Source organism: Doryrhamphus excisus, linkage group LG9 (assembly GCF_037039965.1).
Source record: "Doryrhamphus excisus strain RoL-2023G ecotype Guam linkage group LG9, RoL_Dexc_Guam_v1.1, whole genome shotgun sequence".
In the NCBI taxonomy this organism is placed as follows: Eukaryota; Metazoa; Chordata; class Actinopteri; order Syngnathiformes; family Syngnathidae; genus Doryrhamphus; species Doryrhamphus excisus.
The window spans coordinates 15,385,874-15,407,353 of record NC_136365.1 but is presented as its reverse complement, the minus strand read 5'-3'; the positions used below and the strand labels follow the sequence as shown (position 1 = coordinate 15,407,353).

The following is a 21,480-nucleotide window of genomic DNA, read 5'->3' as shown; positions in this document are numbered from 1 at the left end:
TGACCAAATGTCCTGTTTTTCCAGGAAATAAAAAACAGGGACAGTACATAAACATGTTCTTAGAAAACAGGATGTTTGGTTACACCAGGGGTCAGCAACCTGCGGCTCCAGAGCCGCATGTGGCTCTTCAGCCTCTTTATTGTGGCTCCCTTTGCAATGCTTGAATATTTTTAACACCCGAGTGGGGAAAATGCACGTCTTTTGTAATGAGTTTTAAAAAATCCAACTTTGTCTGAGACCATGAATGCATCCTGAGTGAGTTCTGACTGCTATCCAGTTCAGTACATGAAGAAAAACAAGTAATACTTACCTACAAATCTAAAAAATAAATTTGAGATAATTTAAAAACAGCGGCATGGGAACTTGTTTTTACGTTTACAGTAGTTTACATATACATTTATGTAAGTTTATCTCCAAAACTAGCAAGAGTACTCCAACTCGTCTTTTCTTATCTGAACTACTTTGATACCCCCAAATTCCCTCCAATGTTGTTTTAAACATACAATATGTTTTGCGGCTCCACGCTATTTTTCTTCAGTGGGCATTGGGTAAAATGGCTCTTTTCATAGTAAAGGTTGCCGACCCCTGGGTTACACTAATTAAGCAATGTCCTGGGAAAACTGGACATTTGGTCACCTTCAGTCAGTTGAGTTCCACAAACTTTTGTGGAGGAATGTCACAAAATCACACTACTGTGCATTTTGGGGCAAATACGATTAAAAATGCAGACATGAGAATTATTAGGAATAATTAGGAATTACAGAGGAATTGGTCTTTGACTAAAGCTTTGTCCAAAAACCCATAAAAGGCCAGCATTGTTAGTTCAGTGAACGACATCATGCCACGTAAACAACGTCTCCGGGTACTGGGTAAGGTAGAGACCAGTTTGAGCTCCAGTGGTACAACCAGGCGTACGGGCTGTTCCCAAACCACAATCAGAAACCTGCACGAACGCCACAACACGACAGCCTCTGCTGATGATAAACCGCGTCCGGGGAGAGAGTGGAATGGAGAGCTACATTTTCACGTTTCAGAAATAACACCCTCTGTCTTTGTGGTTTAGGCAAATAAACGCCTAGTAATAATTAGGTCATTAACAGCGTTAGCGTTAAGAAGTTTTATTCAGATAGGATAGCAGCAATGAACTGAGATAATGCTAAAGCAAATCCCATGTGTCATTTCCTGCAGTGGAATGAGGAGGATTCAGATAACAACGGAGCAAAAGTTATCAAGCGGGGTGAGAAAAGTTTTGCTGGAATGTAAAGAATCTCCAGGAGCCGTGATTGTAGCAAACACAATGAGCTTTTAAACTTGGCCCTGACTAAAGTGGACTGATAAGAGCAATTTAATCCCAGTGGATTTGCTGGAGCACGGAGGTGAAGTGTATTAGAAGACTTTCAGAGGTTTGACAGCTTGACTCAAGATAGTGAATCAAATATCCACTTGCAGGAAGTTAAAGTCTGGTGTGGTGGCAGTTTAAGGCGGATACACGAGTCAAAGTGAAGAGAATCCAGCTGTCACTGAGGAGATACTGTGAAAGAAAAATACAGAGCTGTCTTTCATAAAGTGGCGGTCTATGAGACCCACTGGAGGGATGATGGCTAAAGGCTCACTGAATGTGGAATAACAGGTTCTTATAGATGTTTGCTACTAGTCCTACCGAACTTAATGTAGGATGCATTTTATGGAGCACAGTGTCCATAAATAGTCAACCTAGGTTGACTGACTCATAAGTCACTCGGCATTATGTTATCATGATGCATTCATGGACACTCTGTACATGTACATAACGTCTTTATTATGCGTGTAGATGTGGTCTAAATAAACAGAAATGCAGAGAAAAACAATGAGTGCATATTCTTATCACTCACTTTGTAACTCTTAATGAGGAAGTACATTTTGCTGCATTCAGGTGTACTCAGAAATCTCAAAAAATTCAAAAACATGTGAATACATCTTGTCTTTGAACGTGACTCCTCATTGCTGACAAATAAGTTCAAGCCTGATTATTATATATATATATATATATATATATACGTATATATATGTGTATATATATATATATAATCCTGCCCTGTCATTTGTCTTTCGCAGGTGGTGCTGGAGCCTATCCCAGCTGTCTTCAGGTGAGAGGCGGGGTACACCCTGGACTGGTCGCCATCCAATCACAGGGCACATATAGCCAAACAACCATTCACACTCACATTCATACCTATGGACAATTCGGAGTGGCCAATTAACCTAGCATGTTTTTGGAATGTGGGAGGAAACCGGAGTACCCGGAGAAAACCCACACATGCACGGGGAGAACATGCAAACACAGAGATTGCAGAGGGTGGAATTGAACTCGGGTCTCCTAGCTGTGAAGCCCATCTTTCTTTCAATAAAACACAAAAAAAATGCCTGGCACTGATTTATCATGATTAATCATGAGTAATTAATTTGAAACTTGTGATTAATTCAATTAAAAATTCTAATTATTTGACAACCCTAATATAATGTAGAGTTTTCTAAATGAAATAATACTTAGCCACGGTGGTGTCATGACACACGTGTGTAGACAGGCATTACTTAAATTATATACATAGCGACATCAAATCAATTTCAATGGCACTTGAATGGGATGGCATCAAAATGTGAAGGTGTACCAGTGAGTGGACTGTATAGTGGATCATATCAACACAGCAATGTACCTATACTGTAACATGCTGGATATTTGCCATCCCAAATGTGTTTTCTCTTTTGATGCACATTTGTTACAGCGATTTTTTCAACCTGCAGGTCAACGTCAAGAAAGCTCCCCCGTAAAGCCTAATAAATCCTAATAACACCCACACACACACACACCCCCGAGCAAATGTCCACCACAAAGAAGCCCATTTAAAGCAGAGGACAGGCCATGAGAAGATATAACACAGTTGACTGTGATCTCTCATGCGTACGATGATATCGGGAAAAAAAATAAAGGAGCGAGGGGAAATAAACCACAGTGCATTCACTCAGCGAGGTCTCACTTTTTATTCAGGGTCATTGCAGTTGAAAGTGGAGAACAACACGAGTATATCTAGTTCATCAAGTCCAACTAAGTCCATCCTAAAAACATGGACTGCACTGTAGTGTGCTTGGCAAAACAAAGCAGGTAGGAAAACCCTGTTCATTACTATATTGGTATACCATGCATATATAAGACAGTATTATTTCCCTGTCTTATTTTTTACTTGCTCAACAGTTGCTTAATTGCTTATTATCTTAATCATTATCTTCCCCAATTCCTCCTCTGTTGTTTACTGCCTTGCAAACAACTTTTGAGACATTTTTCACCTCCTTGTGTGTTTTCTACCACTGAGTTGGTACATCAACATATCATATAGTAGCTTCAAGACAGCTCATAGCTCAACAAAATCAGCCTGGTATTATGTACACCCGAATAGCAAGCGCAAACCTAAACACACGTCACAGCATAATCTTCCATTAGGATAAATGTCCCGAGAGCCGATTCTCATCCAACATTGGACGCCTGAAGGTCAACAATGCTCAACATTAACAGCGCGTAACCTCTGGTCTCATGCTTCCTCTTTGCTTTGAAAGCCGACCACTCATGCGCAATGATCCACATGATCAAAGCGCACCAACACAGACCTCAAAGTTACCTCAAATACTCATCTTGTGTTAGAAGTCAAAGGTCAAACAGAGATTCCTTGAGGCGCCGTACTTCTGCTGTTTCTTCTGTTGTGTATTTGCATGAATATGCATGAATAAATGAACAATATCATATGAGCCTCATTGGGATTGGGTCAGTTTTGCATCACAGAATCTTCTTGTGCCTTTTTTTTGCCCCCTGTCCCAAGAGCCAAGAGTCCTGTGTGTTCCCAAATGTTGGCCGCACACACAGATGGGACCGGGGGAAAAAAAGTTGTGGTGTAACATGTGTATGACGCACACACACACACACAAAAAAATAGGCTCCAGCATACGATTGACACTGACTTAAAGGGAACGCAGACAGGTCATGTCAAAAGTCAAATTTGGCAGACATACAGCGAGTACTAGGTGCCCAGCTAGTAGGGGTGGTATCATATAGTGATACTAGGCTCACGATATGATATATCACGATATATCACGATACTGTTAACAAGGCAATATTTTTTTTGTTTTTCTTGTAGTTAAAGATTATTTCCTGGAAAAACTGAATTACACCAGTAATATGCACTGACTAAACACATTTTTATTGTATGTTATGCTGTATCACAATCTTAAAAAAACTTAATAAAATAAAATAAAGCTAAACTAAAGATAAATGAAGCTTTAACATCCAGCTTTAAATTTACAAAAAAAAACATAAAAAACAAATTAAATTATGTCTCATGATCCTGCTCACATGTTAGCTGTGAAAAAATGCAGAGTAGTTCACTCATAGTAAGGACCATTATGTGGCCATCTGATGACTAAAAATGTAAACAACGAATGTCTACCACACTTTGTGTATGTAGTGGGGGCATGTGTCAAGGAAGAATTACTTATTTTGTAGGAGATCCCAATAAAGGTACACCCCATTCTTGGAGAGATGGGACATTTCCCTTCATTTTAATACTACATACTACATTCATTTGTAAGGAGGAGCTGATATCGTACATCTCTTGTATTCCCACTCATTGAACCAACCCTGCATTAGGCTGTGCGGGTGTACCTAATGAGGTGTCCATTGAATGTACATTGCTTAAAAAAAGAAACACACACAGATTATAGCAATTTCGTGAGTGTACACAATAGGAGCACAGCCTGAGCCCAAAGGGTCTGGAGCATCCACAAAGAGGGAAAAAAAGGTCACGCTAACAAGGACATCTGATGGTGAACATCTGACTGTAGTAGTCAGGGGACCCAGAGGTGCACCCTTGGGAGACTTATGCTCATACAGTATGGACACCAAACTGGCCCAAATTGTAGCAAGTAAAGTTTGGCAAATTACAGATAAAGTTTTAGGAGATTCCGCGCTATGCTGTTAGATGCAAGGAAAGATACGCTACAGAGTAAACAACACAGATCAGTGTATTAAAACACAATTAAATTGTCTTTACCTGAATTTGGAGTTTTCTTCATGCTGGCCATCTGCTTGCACGAGTGAAGAAGTGTGAAAGTGCCGTGGTGCCACTTTTGGACACACTTGGTCTTTTTCGTGTGAGAGGGACTCCGTGTAGCTCAGAGGAGGATGCGTTTGATTGGCTGTGCAGGGATGCTCAGCTGCAAGACCACACGCGCCTATTAAAGAGAGGGAGGTGGGTGGGGAGTGGGAAATCCTCCCCAGTGACGCACACATTTGATATTTTAAGAGGGATTTAATTTTGAAAAGAGTACTGTGATAAGAAGTTTGAATGATGAAGATATATACATACTATCTATACTATTTTATTTTGAAATGCCCACTTTATGTGGGTTTCCTTTTGAAATTCCACTCCAGATTTAAATACTTTTTCACACTTTTATGTTCCCGTAATTCTGCTTATACTGTTTGATACTGTTTTGTAATTGGAATTTATAATATATATATATATATATATATACATATATATAATTAAATACTTCTTCCGTGCATGCGTGGGTTTTCTCCGGGTACTCCGGTTTCCTCCCACATTCCAAAAACATGCTAGGTTAATTGGCGACTCCAAATTGTCCATAGGTATGAATGTGAGTGTGAATGGTTGTTTGTCTATATGTGCCCTGTGATTGGCTGGTGACCAGTCCAGGGTGTACCCCGCCTCTTGCCCGAAGACAGCTGGGATAGGCTCCAGCACCCCTGCGACCCTCGTGAGGAAAAAGCGGTAGAAAATGAATGAATGAATGAATGAATAAATACTTCTTCCTCAGTGGAAGTAGAATTATCTCTCCCACACTGTTTTTTAACCTCAAGTGCTATCTCTAATGTATTTTGCTTTGAATGTACTACAGAATTTACAACATTTTTTTGGTATATAAACTTGTATTTGTACAATTACTTCAAAGGCGTATGTCTGTGTATTTTATTTTTCAAAAATCAAAAACATGGGTGCTCCTCAATGCCACTAGATGGCGCCAGCGTACCACTGGTGAGCATAAATGGCCCAATGACATTTTGGACATCTCAATTGATAATTGTACTTTTTTATTACACTACCAAGGTGGGTGTAGTGGTCTGCCTCGCAGTCTGGATATCTGAATATTGCTTGTGTGGTTCTCTCCGGGTAGTCCAGCTTCATCCATGCTAAAAACAACAGGAGACTCTAAAGATCGGGTCTTGTGCTGTCCGACCGAGTACACTAATAAATTGGACATGCCAGATATTAGCAACTGGATAGAAAATATTTATCACTTAAATGCTGTCCAATACTGCCCTCTGCTGGTGTTATGATTATTGCTAGTACTTCACATGTGTTGGTTGGCTCAAAAGAGGATGGGGAAAATGAGCAATACCTCATATCTTGGTCAGACGTGAACGCCTTCTCCTCCGACTTCGAATCAACATGTGCAATAAAAGTGCTGTATTGCGCAGTAATATGTCTGTCAATTATTTCTAGCTCACTTGAACGCTTTAAACTTCTCTTGACCCGTTCACTAGTAGCGGAAGAAGCTAATTAGCTAAAAAAAAAAAAAAACACACGAGCGCCATCGTCGCTCAATGAGCTAACGCACCGGAAAACACTGCCCCCAGCGTTCTGACCGAGAATTGCAGGGCAAAAAAAGAAACCGTAATTGATACATTCGACAAAGTCCTTTCTTGCATTTTTATATTTGCAATATTGTAATTGACCAGAAGATGGCAGGTTTGAGTTAGTGGACTAATGGCAGGACTCATGAGTTGCACTTGAGACAAAAGGGAAGTAGTAAGACTCAAATGTGATTATTTAATTTGAGGTATTTTAAAGAATATTTTTGTTTTTTCTCTCACATTTATTTTTTTATCTCACTGAAACAATACCATAACATTGATGTTTTTTATATCCATGTTAGCTTGTGATGACTGGTGTGGTGACTGTATAGTTGGAGTAGTTTCATTCTTTTTTTCTTTTGTACTGGACTATGTACGATACAATGACTAGTAATGAACTGGTCGCTCTTGGCACGTAGTTGGGTGCCTCAAGCTGGGGGAGGGTGGTTGGATGTGGGGGTTTTATTCTGTGTAGACAAGGAATAATATATGTTTTGTTGGGATGAGGTTGGAATTTGGGTGTTTAGGGTGGTGGGACTAGATAAGTCTTGACTTCTTCCCATTCCCTTTCGAACATGTGTATGTTTATATATACATAGGTATTTTTATTTGTGTTGATTTATGTTTGGTTTGTTGTGCTATAGATGATGTTCGAAATAAAGAAGAAAATAAAAAGTCGGGTCAATATTACCAAAAAGTGCACAAATGATTGGTTCCTAATGAACCAAGGGCAAACTATTTGTTTTCCTATTAGGTCTGAGATAGTAGCAGTTTCCATTCATTCATTCATTTTCTACCGCTTTTCCTCATGAGGGTTGCAGGGGTGCTTGAGCCTATCCCAGCTTTCTTCGGTCGAGAGGCGGGGTACACCCTGCACTGGTCACCAGCCAATCACAGGGCACATATAGACAAACAACCATTCACACTCACATTCATACCTATGGACAATATGTAGTCGCCAATTAACCTAGCATGTTTTTGGAATGTGGGAGGAAACCGGAGTACCCGGAGAAAACCCATTCATGCACAGGGAGAACATGCAAACTCCAAACAGAGATGGCCGAGGGTGGAATTGAACCCTGGTCTCCTAGCTGTGAGGTCTGCGAGCTAACCACTTGTCCGCTGTGCAGCCAGTAGCAGTTTTTTTCCTGAATAAAATGTAAGAAACATATCTGGTCAAACCTTCAAACAACATTATTTGGCCCTCACAAAAAGTTAATTGTGAATTTTTATAACAGGGTGGACCTGGCCATCGGTGAATGATGCAGTAAATCTCAAGAGAGTGTGTTTTTTAATCATATGTCCTTCTAACCATATAGGAGGAAATTGTGAGTTGAACAGACCACTCACTGAATAAAAATGCCTGAATTGAGCCATCAACGTAGCCTTGAAAGTCCAACAGGGAGAAGTTTTGATGACTTCAACTTTAAAGGGGACCCATTATGCTTTTTCCACTTCCATAAATGTAGTAAGAATGTTGTATTCTCGTCTTAAACGATGTCAAAGTTTCAGATAATGAGATTTGCGCATTTGGAAGTGAGACCTGATAAAAGTTTGGGATGGCTCTAAATGCTAGGTTTCAGAAGGTGTGGTAAAACTACCCCTTTGTGATGTCACAGAGGAGTGGACTTCCTTATATGGGCGTGGCTGTAAGCCAGATAAGCTCTCTGCTTCTCTGTTTATGTTGCTAGGAATGGCTCGTACGGGAAAGCCACATTTATTTACGATTCCTAAAGACGCCACCACATCAGGCACGAGTAGTTGGAGTTCCTGATTCTCTCCCATTAAAAACGGCATTTCACACTGGTTTTGTGAACATGGGCCAGTATGCAGCTGGACTAGCCGACAAACTTTCTGAAGCCTGACACCTTTCCAACATTAGATGTTACCGATGCTGTAGAAAACGCTATAGCTACTTACCATTGAGAGACATTTTGAAGTAACCTCATTTCTTGAGAAACTTCTGATCTTTTTTGTACTTCATTTTCTCTAATGCTATTCCAAATTGACAAAGAAATGGAGTCACACATTTCCCCATTTATTAGAAAGTTTGCATTGCATTGCATTAAAAAAAATGTACACACTGATAACAAATGACAGTTTGACTATTTCATTAGTAAAACCAATCCCGAAAGGGACTTGTGTTGTTTTCTTTAGAGAAAATAAATGCTAAGTCCAAGTCAATGATTGACCATTGCAACTGCTTGATGAAGAGTATGCGTTTACAGATGCTGATAAGATGATTGTGTTGCCAGTTATGGTGTGTGTTTGGGTGGTAAAGTGATGCACAGACACATACACACACACACACCGTGATAAATAGTCCAGGACTTTATACATCCAAGTTGCATGGCACAAAGTGTGAGTTCCTTCAGAGTTCACTCCGAGTAGCTGTACAAACTGTATCGAGTTATGCAACGCTGGGCTTTTCATTCATGTACAAAAATGCGGGAAATGCTGAGTGGTATCTTTGTCTCTGTCTGTTTAACATTCTGATTTCTCACCGGAACCACTGCCAGAAATTTGCCCCCCTGAGAGGCTACTTTCCCCACCCACATACAGAAACCCTTCTCACTGACGGGATCTCTGAGTTATGCTGAAAGTGAAAGAGAATACACACAAACAGTTGTTGTTGCCCATGAATAATGAGCAAGTGGCGTCGGAAATTACAGCAATTAACAGCATGCATGAAGAAGTTGAATCTGTCATTCACAACGTGGTGAATTTTCATCCAAGTTGATGGCACTCATTTTGTTTTGGCACAAATGTCAGCAGCGAGAATTGCTTTCTAGTTGACATTATGTGTGAAAAGATACCACTTTATAAGCAAATATCTCGGGCAGCCAATTACAGTGTTTTTGCTACTTTTTGCTACATTTACTCTGCTTATGCAACAGTAGGACACAGATTCGGAGGTTTTAAAACATCACAAGTTGATAAACCTGTTGCCTTTTTAAGTGTTTCAATGTTTATTCACTGAAGTAACTTAAATATTACCTCCTAAGACCCAGTAATGCATTTCCATGCTCTGTAAAAGACAAGTATTTATTTATATATATACACATGTGGCAGTGAGATGAACACCTTCCAGAAACATTATTGAATTCAACAAATAGCTCATGCAAAACAGGAAGGCGGTGTCCATGGGGTGTCATGCTTCCGCATAGTGTCTTTGGCAACAATCACGTTTCAATGAAAGTAAAAGAAAGCTTAATTTTAATTGCTGACTTACGGTTTTGGTTGCTATTGATTAGCAAGCTCAGGATGCTAACAGGACATTTGATGATTTAAAAACACACTGGTGGACTCATGCAGTGTGTTAATAATATGATGATGATATGATAATAATATGCGCAAAAAAGCATGGCACGGAAAAGTTCAAGCGACAGATTTTTCAGGTCCGATGTTCCAAACCCAAGACGTAAAAATGGACTATAAAGAGCTACAAACTGCTTTCCAATTTTTTTTTTTAAATGTTAAAAATTAAACAAAAAATATAAATTGAATGTAAGAATTATTCAGTTGGCAGTAGATACTGTTGCTGCTTTTTTCTGGTTCTCATGAGAATATAATACTTATTTAGTGAATATCGGCAGGGGCTATTTTAGCATTCACACACACACACACACACAGTCGCAGTTCGCTAGAGTCTAAATGAGACTTCAATAGTCTCATTTAGTCTCAACTTCTTTCCATCATTCATTGAATCAATATCAATAATCAATATGTATAATCATTTCCTTGTCATGGAAATGCTGGTTCCTGTTGATAGGTCAGTGTTAACTAAACCTCCTAAATGACAAAGAGGGAGAGAGATTGTTAAGAGACTCATAATCACATCCACCTACAAAAGCTTTTAAAGGTTTTCTCAGAAAGAATACCTCATTTAGGGTCCTTCTTGGCATCTAGTGACAGTTGATCATCTGGTTCCACTTCATGGGATAGCATAATACATGTGAGAACAACGTCCGAATGAGTCAAATGTGTAAAGGCTTACCATTCTCGGCAGCTTCTTCATCTTGAGCAACCATTCTGTGGGTCCCTTGAACACATCGACACAACCACATGACTACTACTACCAATACTGCACAAGAAGAAAGAAGGGAGCTGCACGGCTTGATGTTCACAAGTAAAATATTTATGTACAGTAAGGTCTCCAATCACTGAGACATCCAACTAAAATTGTGAACATCAATGGAGAGCATGTAGGAACTGGCATGGAATGACATGGGAACGTGCCAGTGGGTACAACACAGCATTACATGAACTAACCTGCCAACCTAAGACTGTCTTTATGGGACGTTCAGGGCTTGTTATACAAAACGATATCGGTTTTGAAAAATAATAGGATAGTGGAAAATGGGATATGTTCTGACATATTGTAAGTTACTATGGTGATTTATTCTGTGGGGCTAGCCTGCTCCAGACCAGGCTAAGGTTCAGGTTATATTTAAACTCATCCCTTATCTCAGTCAGCAGTCACTATAAAAGGGAAACCGATAGTTAATCCACTGCCCACTCCACATTGTTATCACAACTACACCCTCTGTCATTATTTATGTAACATTAGTCATCATTCATTCCAGTCATTAACGATAAATTTTACATGATGTTGCAATCATTAGGTCATTAATAATCTACAAGATAACAGAGCTACATTTAAACAATTTCACTCACACCTACATTCACCAGATTCATAACAGTGTGAGTACATTTTCAGAGATGTTCATTCTGTTGGTTAATGTGGGTGTGTACTACATTTCCCAGAAGGCTTAGTGCTGGAGGGGAAAACAGAAGTATACATGCACGAGCGAGTAATGGTGATGTATTAACAAAGCAATAAAGCGTTCATAGATAATCCCGATTACATTAATTAACAATTTGGAGTTTAAGGATGGGCTAACAAGTGGTTAGAGTGCAGGCCACACAGCTAGGAGACCCGAGTTCGATTCCACCCTCGGCCATCTCTGTGTGGAGTTTGCATGTTCTCCCCGTGCATGCGTGGGTTTTCTCCGGGTACTCCGGTTTCCTCCCACATTCCAAAAACATGCTAGGTTAACTGGCGACTCCAAATTGTCCATAGGTATGAATGTGAGTGTGAATGGTTGTTTGTCTATATGTGCCCTGCGATTGGCTGGCAACCAGTTTAGTCTCGCCCAAAGACAGCTGGGGTAGGCTCCAGCACCCCCGCGACACTCGTGAGGATAAGTGGTAGAAAATGAATGAATGAACTAATGAGTTTAATGATGAGACCGACTGATCTGCAATACTTCGCAGAGAGACTGACAAAGTGTGTGATGAAATAATTCTGATGCTGTTCAATTCAAATGTGCGTAACATTGTTCTGTCTTACATATCCCATGTTCCAACGTGAAGATCTGTGGCTTATAGACTGGTGCCGCTAATATATATATACAAATATTTTTTTTCAAAATTTAGGTGCAGTTTATATTGAGTGTCCGGAATTTACGGTAGGTTATTTGAATATTCTGCAATATTTACCAGCTTACATTTACAGTGAAGAAAATAAGTATTTGAACACCCTGCTATTTTGCTATTTCTCCCACTTAGAAATCATGGAGGGGTCTGAAATTTTCATCGTAGGTGCATGTCCACTGTGAGAGAGATAAACTAAAAAGAAAAATCCAGAAATCACAATGCATGATTTTTTAACAATTTATTTGTGTGATACAGCTGCAAATAAGTATTTGAACACCTGTGTATCATCTAGAATTCTGACCCTGAAAGACCTGTTAGTCTGCCCATTAGAAGTCCACCTGCACTCCATGTATCATCCTGAATCAGATGCACCTGTTTGAGGTCGTTAGCTGCATAAAGACACCTGTCCACCCCATACAATCAGTAAGACTTTAACTTGTAACATGGCGAAGACCAAAGAGCTGTCCAAAGACACCAGAGACAAAATTGTACACCTCCACAAGGCTGGAAAGGGCTACGGAGCAATTACCAAGCAGCTTGGTGAAAAAAGGTCCACTGTTGGAGCTATCATTAGAAAATGGAAGAAGCTAAACATGACGGTCAATCTCAATCGGAGTGGAGCCCCATGCAAGATATCACCTCGTGGGGTCTCAATGATTCTAAGAAAGGTGAGGAATCAGCCCAGAACTACACGACAGGACTTGGTCAATGACCTGAAAAGAGCTGGGACCACCGTTTCCAAGGTTACTGTAGGTAATACACTAAGACGTCATGATGTGAAATCATGCATGGCACGAAAGGTTCCCCTGCTTAAACCAGCACATGTCAAGGCCCGTCTTAAGTTTGCATATGACCATTTGGATGATACAGAGGAGTCATGGGAGAAAGTTTTATGGTCAGATGAGACCAAAATAGAACTTTTTGGTCATAATTCCAATAAGCGTGTTTGGAGGAAGAAGAATGAAGAGTACAATCTGAAGAACACCATCCCTACTGTGAAGCATGGGGGTGGTAGCATCATGCTTTGGGGGTGTTTTTCTGCACATGGGACAGGACGAGTGCACTGCATTAAAGAGAGGATGACTGGGGCCGTGTATTGTGAGATTTTGGGGAACAACCTCCTTCCCTCTGTCAGAGCATTGAAGATGGGTCGTGGCTGGGTCTTCCAACACGACAACGACCCGAAGCACACAGCCAGGAAAACCAAGGAGTGGCTCCGTAAGAAGCATATCAAGGTTCTAGCATGGCCCAGCCAGTCTCCAGACCTGAACCCAATCGAAAATCTTTGGAGGGAGCTCAAACTCCGTGTTTCTCAGCGACAGCCCAGAAACCTGACTGATCTAGAGAAGATCTGTGTGGAGGAGTGGGCCAAGATCCCTCCTGCAGTGTGTGCAAACCTGGTGAAAAACTACAGGAAACGTTTGACCTCTGTAATAGCAAACAAAGGCTACTGTACCAAATATTAACATTCATTTTCTCAGGTGTTCAAATACTTATTAGCAGCTGTATCACACAAATAAATTGTTAAAAAATCATGCATTGTGATTTCTGGATTTTTCTTTTTAGTTTATCTCTCTCACAGTGGACATGCACCTACGATGAAAATTTCAGACCCCTCCATGATTTCTAAGTGGGAGAAATAGCAAAATAGCAGGGTGTTCAAATACTTATTTTCTTCACTGTAACAAGAAGCTTCTAAAATCTACTTTCAAAAAGTTCCATTGTCTCTCACAGTGAGTTGGCCAAGATAAATCTCATAAGTCCAACTGTTTGGTGCACACCAGGATTCAGATGATCACATTCATACTTGACCTAATGAACAGTATTAGCAGAGCAAATGCATCACAGGTCATTTTAATTTGAAAAGTTTGAAAAGTCAGTCAGTTTTAGCACACTACCTACTGCCGCATGGAACACAGAAATGAGTGCATACTTACTGCATTTAAAACAGCCCCTGCTGACCTTTTTCCACAGCAGCAATCCAATGATGATTGCACCAATAACCACCAGTGGCGCCACTATTCTGGTGGCCAGATCAGTGCCTGGTTGATCTTGTCCGCGCCCTGAAAAAGTTAAATGATGAATAAAAGTGTTAATGCCCTTGCAAAACTGACAAAGAAAAGTACACAAAGCAGAAACATTGCCTTGTAATACTGAAACAAGAATTGGACTTTCTCTTTCACTCTGCAATAATCTGAACTGTGGATATGTCATCTCTCTCCCGGAGTTCCAGAACATGAACTTGGTAAGGGTTGATAAGGATCAAGATGGACCTGAGCCACAGTGATGTCACACAAAGCGGTTGAAAGATGAACACAGATCGTCTGGATAATATACTACTAATAATACTGGATACATTTGGCAGAAATACACAAAGACATGGGATTTTCATTTCTTCATGCACAGTTAGAATAGACCAAAGATGGATGAACTTGTAAGAGGACCATCTATTCAACTGGTGGTCTACAGGCCAAATCCTGCCCATGATTGATATTGGAATGGTCCACAAATTTGGTTCAAAACGTAGGAGTGACTCATGTTTATGCAGCAGACTGCTAACCAGAGCAGCACAGTACTGGCACAGAGAGAACGTTTGTTAGTATATGGTGGTGAACTTGAGTCACATCAGGAAATGGTCAAGCTTCAGCTTACTTTAAAGAAGTGCTTTTTATTTGCAGTGGATTGGCGAGCTAATGTTTGCACGGATCATGCAAACATACCAGATCTTGTTATTGCAAAACTGGGTTTTGACTCAGCATTCACCCTTTTCTTTTCGATGTAAAGATTACTGAAAGACTTTGAATCTGTTTCAGAGATATGATGCACCTTAGTGATATAGTGCATCAAAACAACAGCATAAGGAAATAACTACGGTAGCTGTTTTTTTTTTAGCACAGAGTGCACGTTCTGAAAACAAGAATAAACATCCAATGTGAAGAAAGACATGTTATTCAGCTCTGTCCAAACTGCTGCAATGGCAATAATACCCATGCTAAAATCTTGTTTGTAGGGATGTCCTGTGATGACATTGGCATAAAAATTAGTCAGCGGTTCATAACAGTAGTGTTTTATTTTACTAATAAAGACACCAAGATTGCTAGCCCAGTATGTCCGCGATCTGGAATTATTTGCAAGCTTAACCTTTTGAATTGTAAATATGCAATTTAAAGTCTTCCAATTATGCTCATTTTTCGACCCTTGGTATTGTATTGCATTTGAGTTGTGGTCTCCTATAGAGCAGCTACACACAATAACCCACACGGAAAACGTTTTAGATTTTGGAGAATATGCACCTATTCCAGCTGTATTTCCTTTGATTTGTGCTTCCTGCCAAAATGGTTCATTTTAATTTATTCCACCCACGGCCCACCTCTGGGCATGCCCACTCCGCTGTGATTGCTCACAAGCCTAAAGTGCTTCCTAACTATGAATCATATAAGAAAGTCCGGTCAATAAATTTGTCTTATTCTGCACAAACAGTGTATATTTGTAAAAGAAGATAATGTGTTCATTAGTTTGAGGGATGAGGTGCTGTACTTAGAGGTTATCACATGGTTTGTCTGGTATCAGGCCAGGTATCATACCCCCAAGTGTCAGTATCAGCCCGAGACCGAAGGTCTGATACTTATTATCACATACTATTTAATCATGAGCTTATTATCACGTACTATTTAATCAAATGACAGAGCACAGACGGCAGCAAAACAAACGCTGTGTGTTCACGCTCGTGTGCTGTTCTCTGATTGGTTGTTTCACTGGCACGATACCAGAGCAGCGCGCTCTGAGTGGACAGCTACGGGGGCTGATACTGGACATGGTTAAATATATATATATATATATATATATATATATATATATATATATATATTTTATCAGTATCACTGCCCTGGGCTTTGACACAGTATCATTTCGGCCTTTTCCCGTATCATTCATGGGCGGTTTCTAGGGTACAGGGCCAATTAATACTGTAGTATGTGATAAATATCGGTATCGGTACTGAAGTGCTGGACAATGCTGGCATGTCGGAAAGAAAGTCAGTAACAAGCATCTCTACAAATGTGCAGTTTGTCTTCTGTGGCATCTTAAGCACAGCCATTACTGCACTAGCCATGGCTGCAAGAGACTCCAATTGGCCCATCCCAGTTTTGGCTAAACCTGTATGAAACTTGGCAGGATTGGACATGCGACATTGCAAAACTGAAACCCTCGTAAATATAATTAGATGAAGGTGTTTCATTATGTTGATGAAAATACTTGTGTGCCAATGCTTTGCAAAAATAACTAGGCAAGTTCCTGGTACATTTCTTGAAGGACTGGTTGGTTCTTGTCTTGACAAGTTTGTGTTGCCTTTGCAGAATCTTTGAACGCATCACAAATCGGTCCAAAAACAATAAACTAGATCTGAACCAACTAATGTAATTAGTGAGTCACTTTGTTTTACCTACCTTGGCGCTCGGTATGGGACTTCAGTTGCAATGTGGCTTCATCGTCTTTGCCATCATTGAACACCACGCAAGTGTACTCGGAGGATTCCGACCCTGGCAACAAAGTCAGATTGCTGGAGAGGTTGAATAGTCCATCTTCTGCCACCTTGGCATTGGTTTCAGTGCTCTTTTCCTGCCTGTTGGGTCCAACAAACCAGCCAAGTCTGCCCTTGGGGTAGCCGCCATCCGAGTTGCAGGTCAAGGTGGCTTGTGACTTTGGGGTGACCTTCACTGTGGTCGAGTGGATGATGGGTGTGCTGTATTTAGCTATGACAGAAAAAGGAAGTGAAAGTGGTGATTAATTGCTCACCATACAATGACCTGGGTCGTGGTAGATATTAGCGGCATAGAAAATGGATGGATGGACAAAAGGTTACATAACGGGCAGTAAGGAAAACTCCACCCATGACATAATGAGTCACCATTTTCTCAGCAACAACACCAAACCATTTATCATTTCCAGAGCAAAATGGAATATAATTGTTTATTTTTAGTAACAGTTTGTGCTTGGGCTCCAAGGTTGAAGTCTGTAACAGCTTGAATTGAGGGTTAACTCCCTAAGACTCCCACCTTTATGGTGACATGCTACATGCACCAAGCTCTCTGTACCACTCCCTCACTCACATTCACTGGCCACTTAAAGGGCCAGCACCGGACACCCTCCCATAGCTATGTTATTAAGACACCAATAAGAACTGTTTTAATATGTGAAAAAATAGCACGATATCTACTTTAGTATGTGCCGTCAAAGCTCTCACCTGTGACTTTAAGGTTGGTTGAGCTGCTGTGCCTGCCGCTATCAGTTATCACCATACATGTATACTCTTCTTCGTCAGCCACTGAAGTGTTAGCGATGAGCAGGGACACGTTCATGTCCTTAGGACTCCATGATGGCTTGGCAAAGGAAAATCTCGGTGCCGCCTGTATTGTCACATCAAAAAGCAGCACACGGTGTCCAGCTTTCCTCCATACAACCACCTGAACTGTTGGATCTTTAACCTCTTTTGAGGTTGCGATCCAACAGTCCAGCATAGATTGCTGACCGTATTGTCCCACGTTGTATGTCTTGCATTCCACTTTCACAAAATCTGCAAAAAAATATCACTTTATGATAGATGATGACACTCCTGATGATTTTGCACTGTTGGATGTTAAGGAGGTTTTAAGTAGAGCAGTGCTTCTTAAATAGTGGGGAGGCGTGAACTGTGGGGGGTCTTTTCGAAAAGTGTGGAAGCTGTCACACTCTTTTTAAGAGTGAGGAGGCTAGGACCGTCAAGGTTAAATAAAGCTACCTTTCAATATCCAATGTTTAGTGCTTTTGTGCACATTCCAAACAGGCAATTTTGTGGTGTTGAAGAAGACGAGGCCTTATTTTTTCGGGGTCTACCACTTGACTTTTTTGTTCCATAGCCCTCAGGATCGTTTAAGACGTTTCAAATGACTTACTGCATCCAAAACTCTGCAGCAATGGTGCACTGAGAGAAGCCTCGAGTCATGTTCAAAGAGAAAAAGGTATCAAGCGATCAAAACAGTGTGAATGCCTGACAATCAATTTTTTTTGGCTTTTGAAGGAAGTGGTCTTAAAATCATGATTAGCTGATAAACAGCCTACGTATTTCAGTTTAGTGGTTGTTTGCAATAAATTGCTTCCTTACATTTTTTTGGTCTCACTCCCATTTCTTTTTGCGTTTTGAAGCTCCTTAAGATCCAACCGTGCACAATGTCAATTCTTGCAATTTTCATCTGGTCATAACATTTTGATTAAGAGCATATGTTCATATAATGATGGATCATACCAGTCACTGCAATTTGTCCACTGACACAGATCACTACTAGCAACCACAACAGGATAGCAGCTGAGGTCATCATTGTTTACCTGCAACACATTAAGTTACAAGAATACTTTAGTCGTGGTATTCATATGGCGTCCAGGTCATAGATTTCAACAGTAAAAGGGAAATAATGCCTAAGGATTACTGTTAAGGATATTGTCAAGATTTGGTAACAGTTTAGCAGTGAAATGGTCAATGTAGTAAAGTGTAACATGACAACATCATCTGCCTTATCTTATCACAGGTATATGTAACATCCCCCTCGTGGGGGTTTGCTGGAGCCTATCCCGGCACACTTTAGGCACAAGACAGGGTACACCCTGGACTGGTGGCCAGCCAATCACAGGGCACATATAGACAAACAACCATTCACACTCACATTCATACCTATGGACAATTTGGAGTCGCCAATTAACCTGGCATGTTTTTGGAATGTGAGGATTCTGGAGTATCCGGAGAAAACCTCCACACAGAGATGTCCAGCGGAGATTCAAAGTCAGGTCTTTACCATCTCCTGACTGTGTGGCCAACATGCTAACCACATGGCCACCACACCAAGATACACAATATTAGTGAACGTTATAACTGTTGTGAATTTGCCACTTCCTTCACATGCGTTCATGGCTGTTTGCACCTGGTGAAATCTTTGTTTCATAAAATGTTGGCTTTTTGGTTGTGCTATTACAACTTTATTGTAATACAATTTTTCCCTTGTGTATCAGCTTTTTTTCAGCCCCAAAAACCCCATTTCAGTTGGGCTCGAGACCTTATCTTATATGGCTTAAGTGATGTAACAATAGTCTGTATTAACGTTGAAGATACTTATTTCATAACTATTGTACTTGAAATGACTTGGCTGCTTGGGTGTAGTTTATTATAAGCTAAATTGGCGCCCGGATCCTGAGGTTCCAGTGGCAAGCTTTTAAAAGTGACATTACAGTCAGTAGTGGTTAATGTGGTGATGTGCTTTCAGTGATGTTGCAATTGCACTGTGGACAAAGTCCACAAAATCTGTTATATCCACAGAACACTACTACTGTGCGTCTCGTACATGAACAGCCAGACATGTGACTTAGCAGTCAGTCGAGCGGTGCAGTAGCAATTCCTGAGATTCTGTGAAAAAGAACAGATCTGCTGCTGCCCGTGTATACAAGTGGCTATGGGGTACAATTATACTGTAAATATAAATGTATGCAGGAGTTGGTTTTATGATATGCAAGTATAGTATAGTATGGTATAGTATAATATAGTATAGCATAGCATTAGTATAGTATAGTCAATTAATGCATGAGGGTTTGTGAGTGATTCACTTCAGTGGTGGGGACAAAACATCACTGCACCCACAAGACTAAACATTCAAAGTGAAAGAGAAAGTCTATAGAATAACAGTTGCATTTACAAATGCCTTGAGCTGTGAACAATTCCTCCATTGTTATTGTTTAATAACACATCCTGTAGCAGCTATAGAGCACCCCTTCCCTATGCCGAGATCCCCGCTGAGATACAAAGGAGGAGAGGCTGCATAGCGGCCTTTGACTAAACTCAGTTTGTGGGGGAAAAAAATATCAGAATATAAATCGTATATCAATATTAAACCTAAATATATAGTGAAATGAGTTTTGGTGCATATTGCCCAGCCCTAGTTTGTGTGTATCCTCAAGTCGAAAGATGACTCTCATAACTGAAAGGTCAGATGTAGTGTTGTTTGTGTGAATGTTGAGTCCAGAAAGCGCAGCTGTCAGGGGTTTTTAACAGTCTGGACTCAGTAATAGAACATCTGCACTCCATCAATCTCGGGTGGGAATTGAGGATGAGGGGTTAGCACCCTAAAGATTACTGTTACCGTAAAAACTAACCCTACAAAAGCAGACTGCAAAACACAGCAAAAATCAATGACCTCTGATAGCATTAAATACGGTTGGATGACATTATAAAACACCACAAAATGTGAATACTTGATTGCTGTGGAGCCTCCAAAATTAATGTACTGTTTTGACTTGCAAGTTATGAATTAAAATCATTAACCCCCCCTAAACTATTCCAACTTATATTAAAATGTAGTGTCATAACTATCTTAACATTTCAGAACGCCAGCGATGCAATACTGCCTCCTACTGAGGAGGCGAGTTTTCTCTCCACGCCTCATTGCACACACAAACAAGCCTGGCAAGCACAAATAAACAGTTAAGCTATCGTATACTACTACTGTAGTTGTGCGCGCGCAACCACCGTTAAGACAAACGTGTTTCCTTTCAAACTTTCACACTGACTGTGCCTTGAGCAGAGGGAGAGCTCACCTCACACGTAGACGATCACCAAGTACATTTTACATTAGGGTTACATTACACAACATCAAACATGCATCAAGTACACGTTTTGCTGGAGGGTTGTACTCACCTACAGCATGTCGTCGGCCGGCTTGTAGGACAACGAAGGGGCAGTCAAGAGTTGTGGCTTCCCGTGGCTTTCAGTGCCTGCGAACAGAACAAGCTCCACGCCAGCAAAAATACAACTGACTGAATGAATTGTGGGAATTCCAGCCTGCTCGCTGCCGTATTTTCACTTTCGGTATGAGTAGAAAGCATATGAGCCAGTCAGCATTCATGGGTTAACGGGCAGGATGAGTTGAAATAATTAAAGACTTTACTCCCTTAAAAATGTTAAGTAAAGGAATGTCAATAATTATGGCATTTTGTCCATGTGCAATTTTCTAAGGAATTGAATGTACAGTTATTCACTTAAGTAAATCAGAACAGGAAGTCATGGTCTTAATTTGTTTTTTAATGTCTATTTTTTTCACTTGTGCCATTTCTTGAATTCAACTGTATTCGAGCAACTTAAAAACATCCAGCATGAAGTAAAAAGAAAGACAAAGTACATGATAGCGCCACACTGGAAATGACAGTAGGATTGACAGCTTTATCATGTTCATATACTGTAAAGCGTGGAACGAGTGAGAAAGCAAAAGGCTGAGCTGTGTCATAAGGTCACTTGTCAAATGTAGGACAGGTTTATCACATCAGGCCCAACAACATTCACCTGGATT

At 40.5% G+C, this 21,480-nt stretch overlaps 2 protein-coding genes across 3 annotated transcripts in view; both read right to left on the bottom strand.

Moving 5' to 3' along the window:
- Nucleotides 1-5,236, bottom strand: part of septin9b (septin 9b) — a 70,725-nt gene extending 65,489 nt beyond the window's left edge. The window contains exon 1 of the mRNA XM_058091574.2: nt 5,076-5,236. Within this exon, the coding sequence (XP_057947557.2) occupies nt 5,076-5,106 (31 nt within the window). The 5' untranslated portion in view covers nt 5,107-5,236. The remainder of the gene's footprint in view (nt 1-5,075) is intronic.
- A 4,488-nt stretch (nt 5,237-9,724) lies between these two features.
- Nucleotides 9,725-21,025, bottom strand: LOC131141215 (signal-regulatory protein beta-1). Of its 2 annotated transcripts, none has more exons than XM_058091581.2 (8): nt 20,836-21,025; nt 18,399-18,478; nt 17,361-17,690; nt 16,564-16,869; nt 14,056-14,181; nt 10,677-10,721; nt 10,561-10,611; nt 9,725-10,471 (listed from the first exon to the last, which is right to left on the bottom strand). In XM_058091581.2, the coding sequence occupies exons 2-7, from the start codon at nt 18,469-18,471 to the stop codon at nt 10,562-10,564; spliced, it is 930 nt and encodes a 309-aa protein (XP_057947564.2). In that variant the 5' UTR covers nt 18,472-18,478; nt 20,836-21,025; the 3' UTR covers nt 9,725-10,471; nt 10,561. The 2 variants fall into 2 exon arrangements, with proteins under 2 accessions (XP_057947564.2, XP_057947563.2); XM_058091580.2 differs by having other exon boundaries at nt 20,832-21,022.
- Nucleotides 21,026-21,480: the final 455 nt, after the last annotated feature.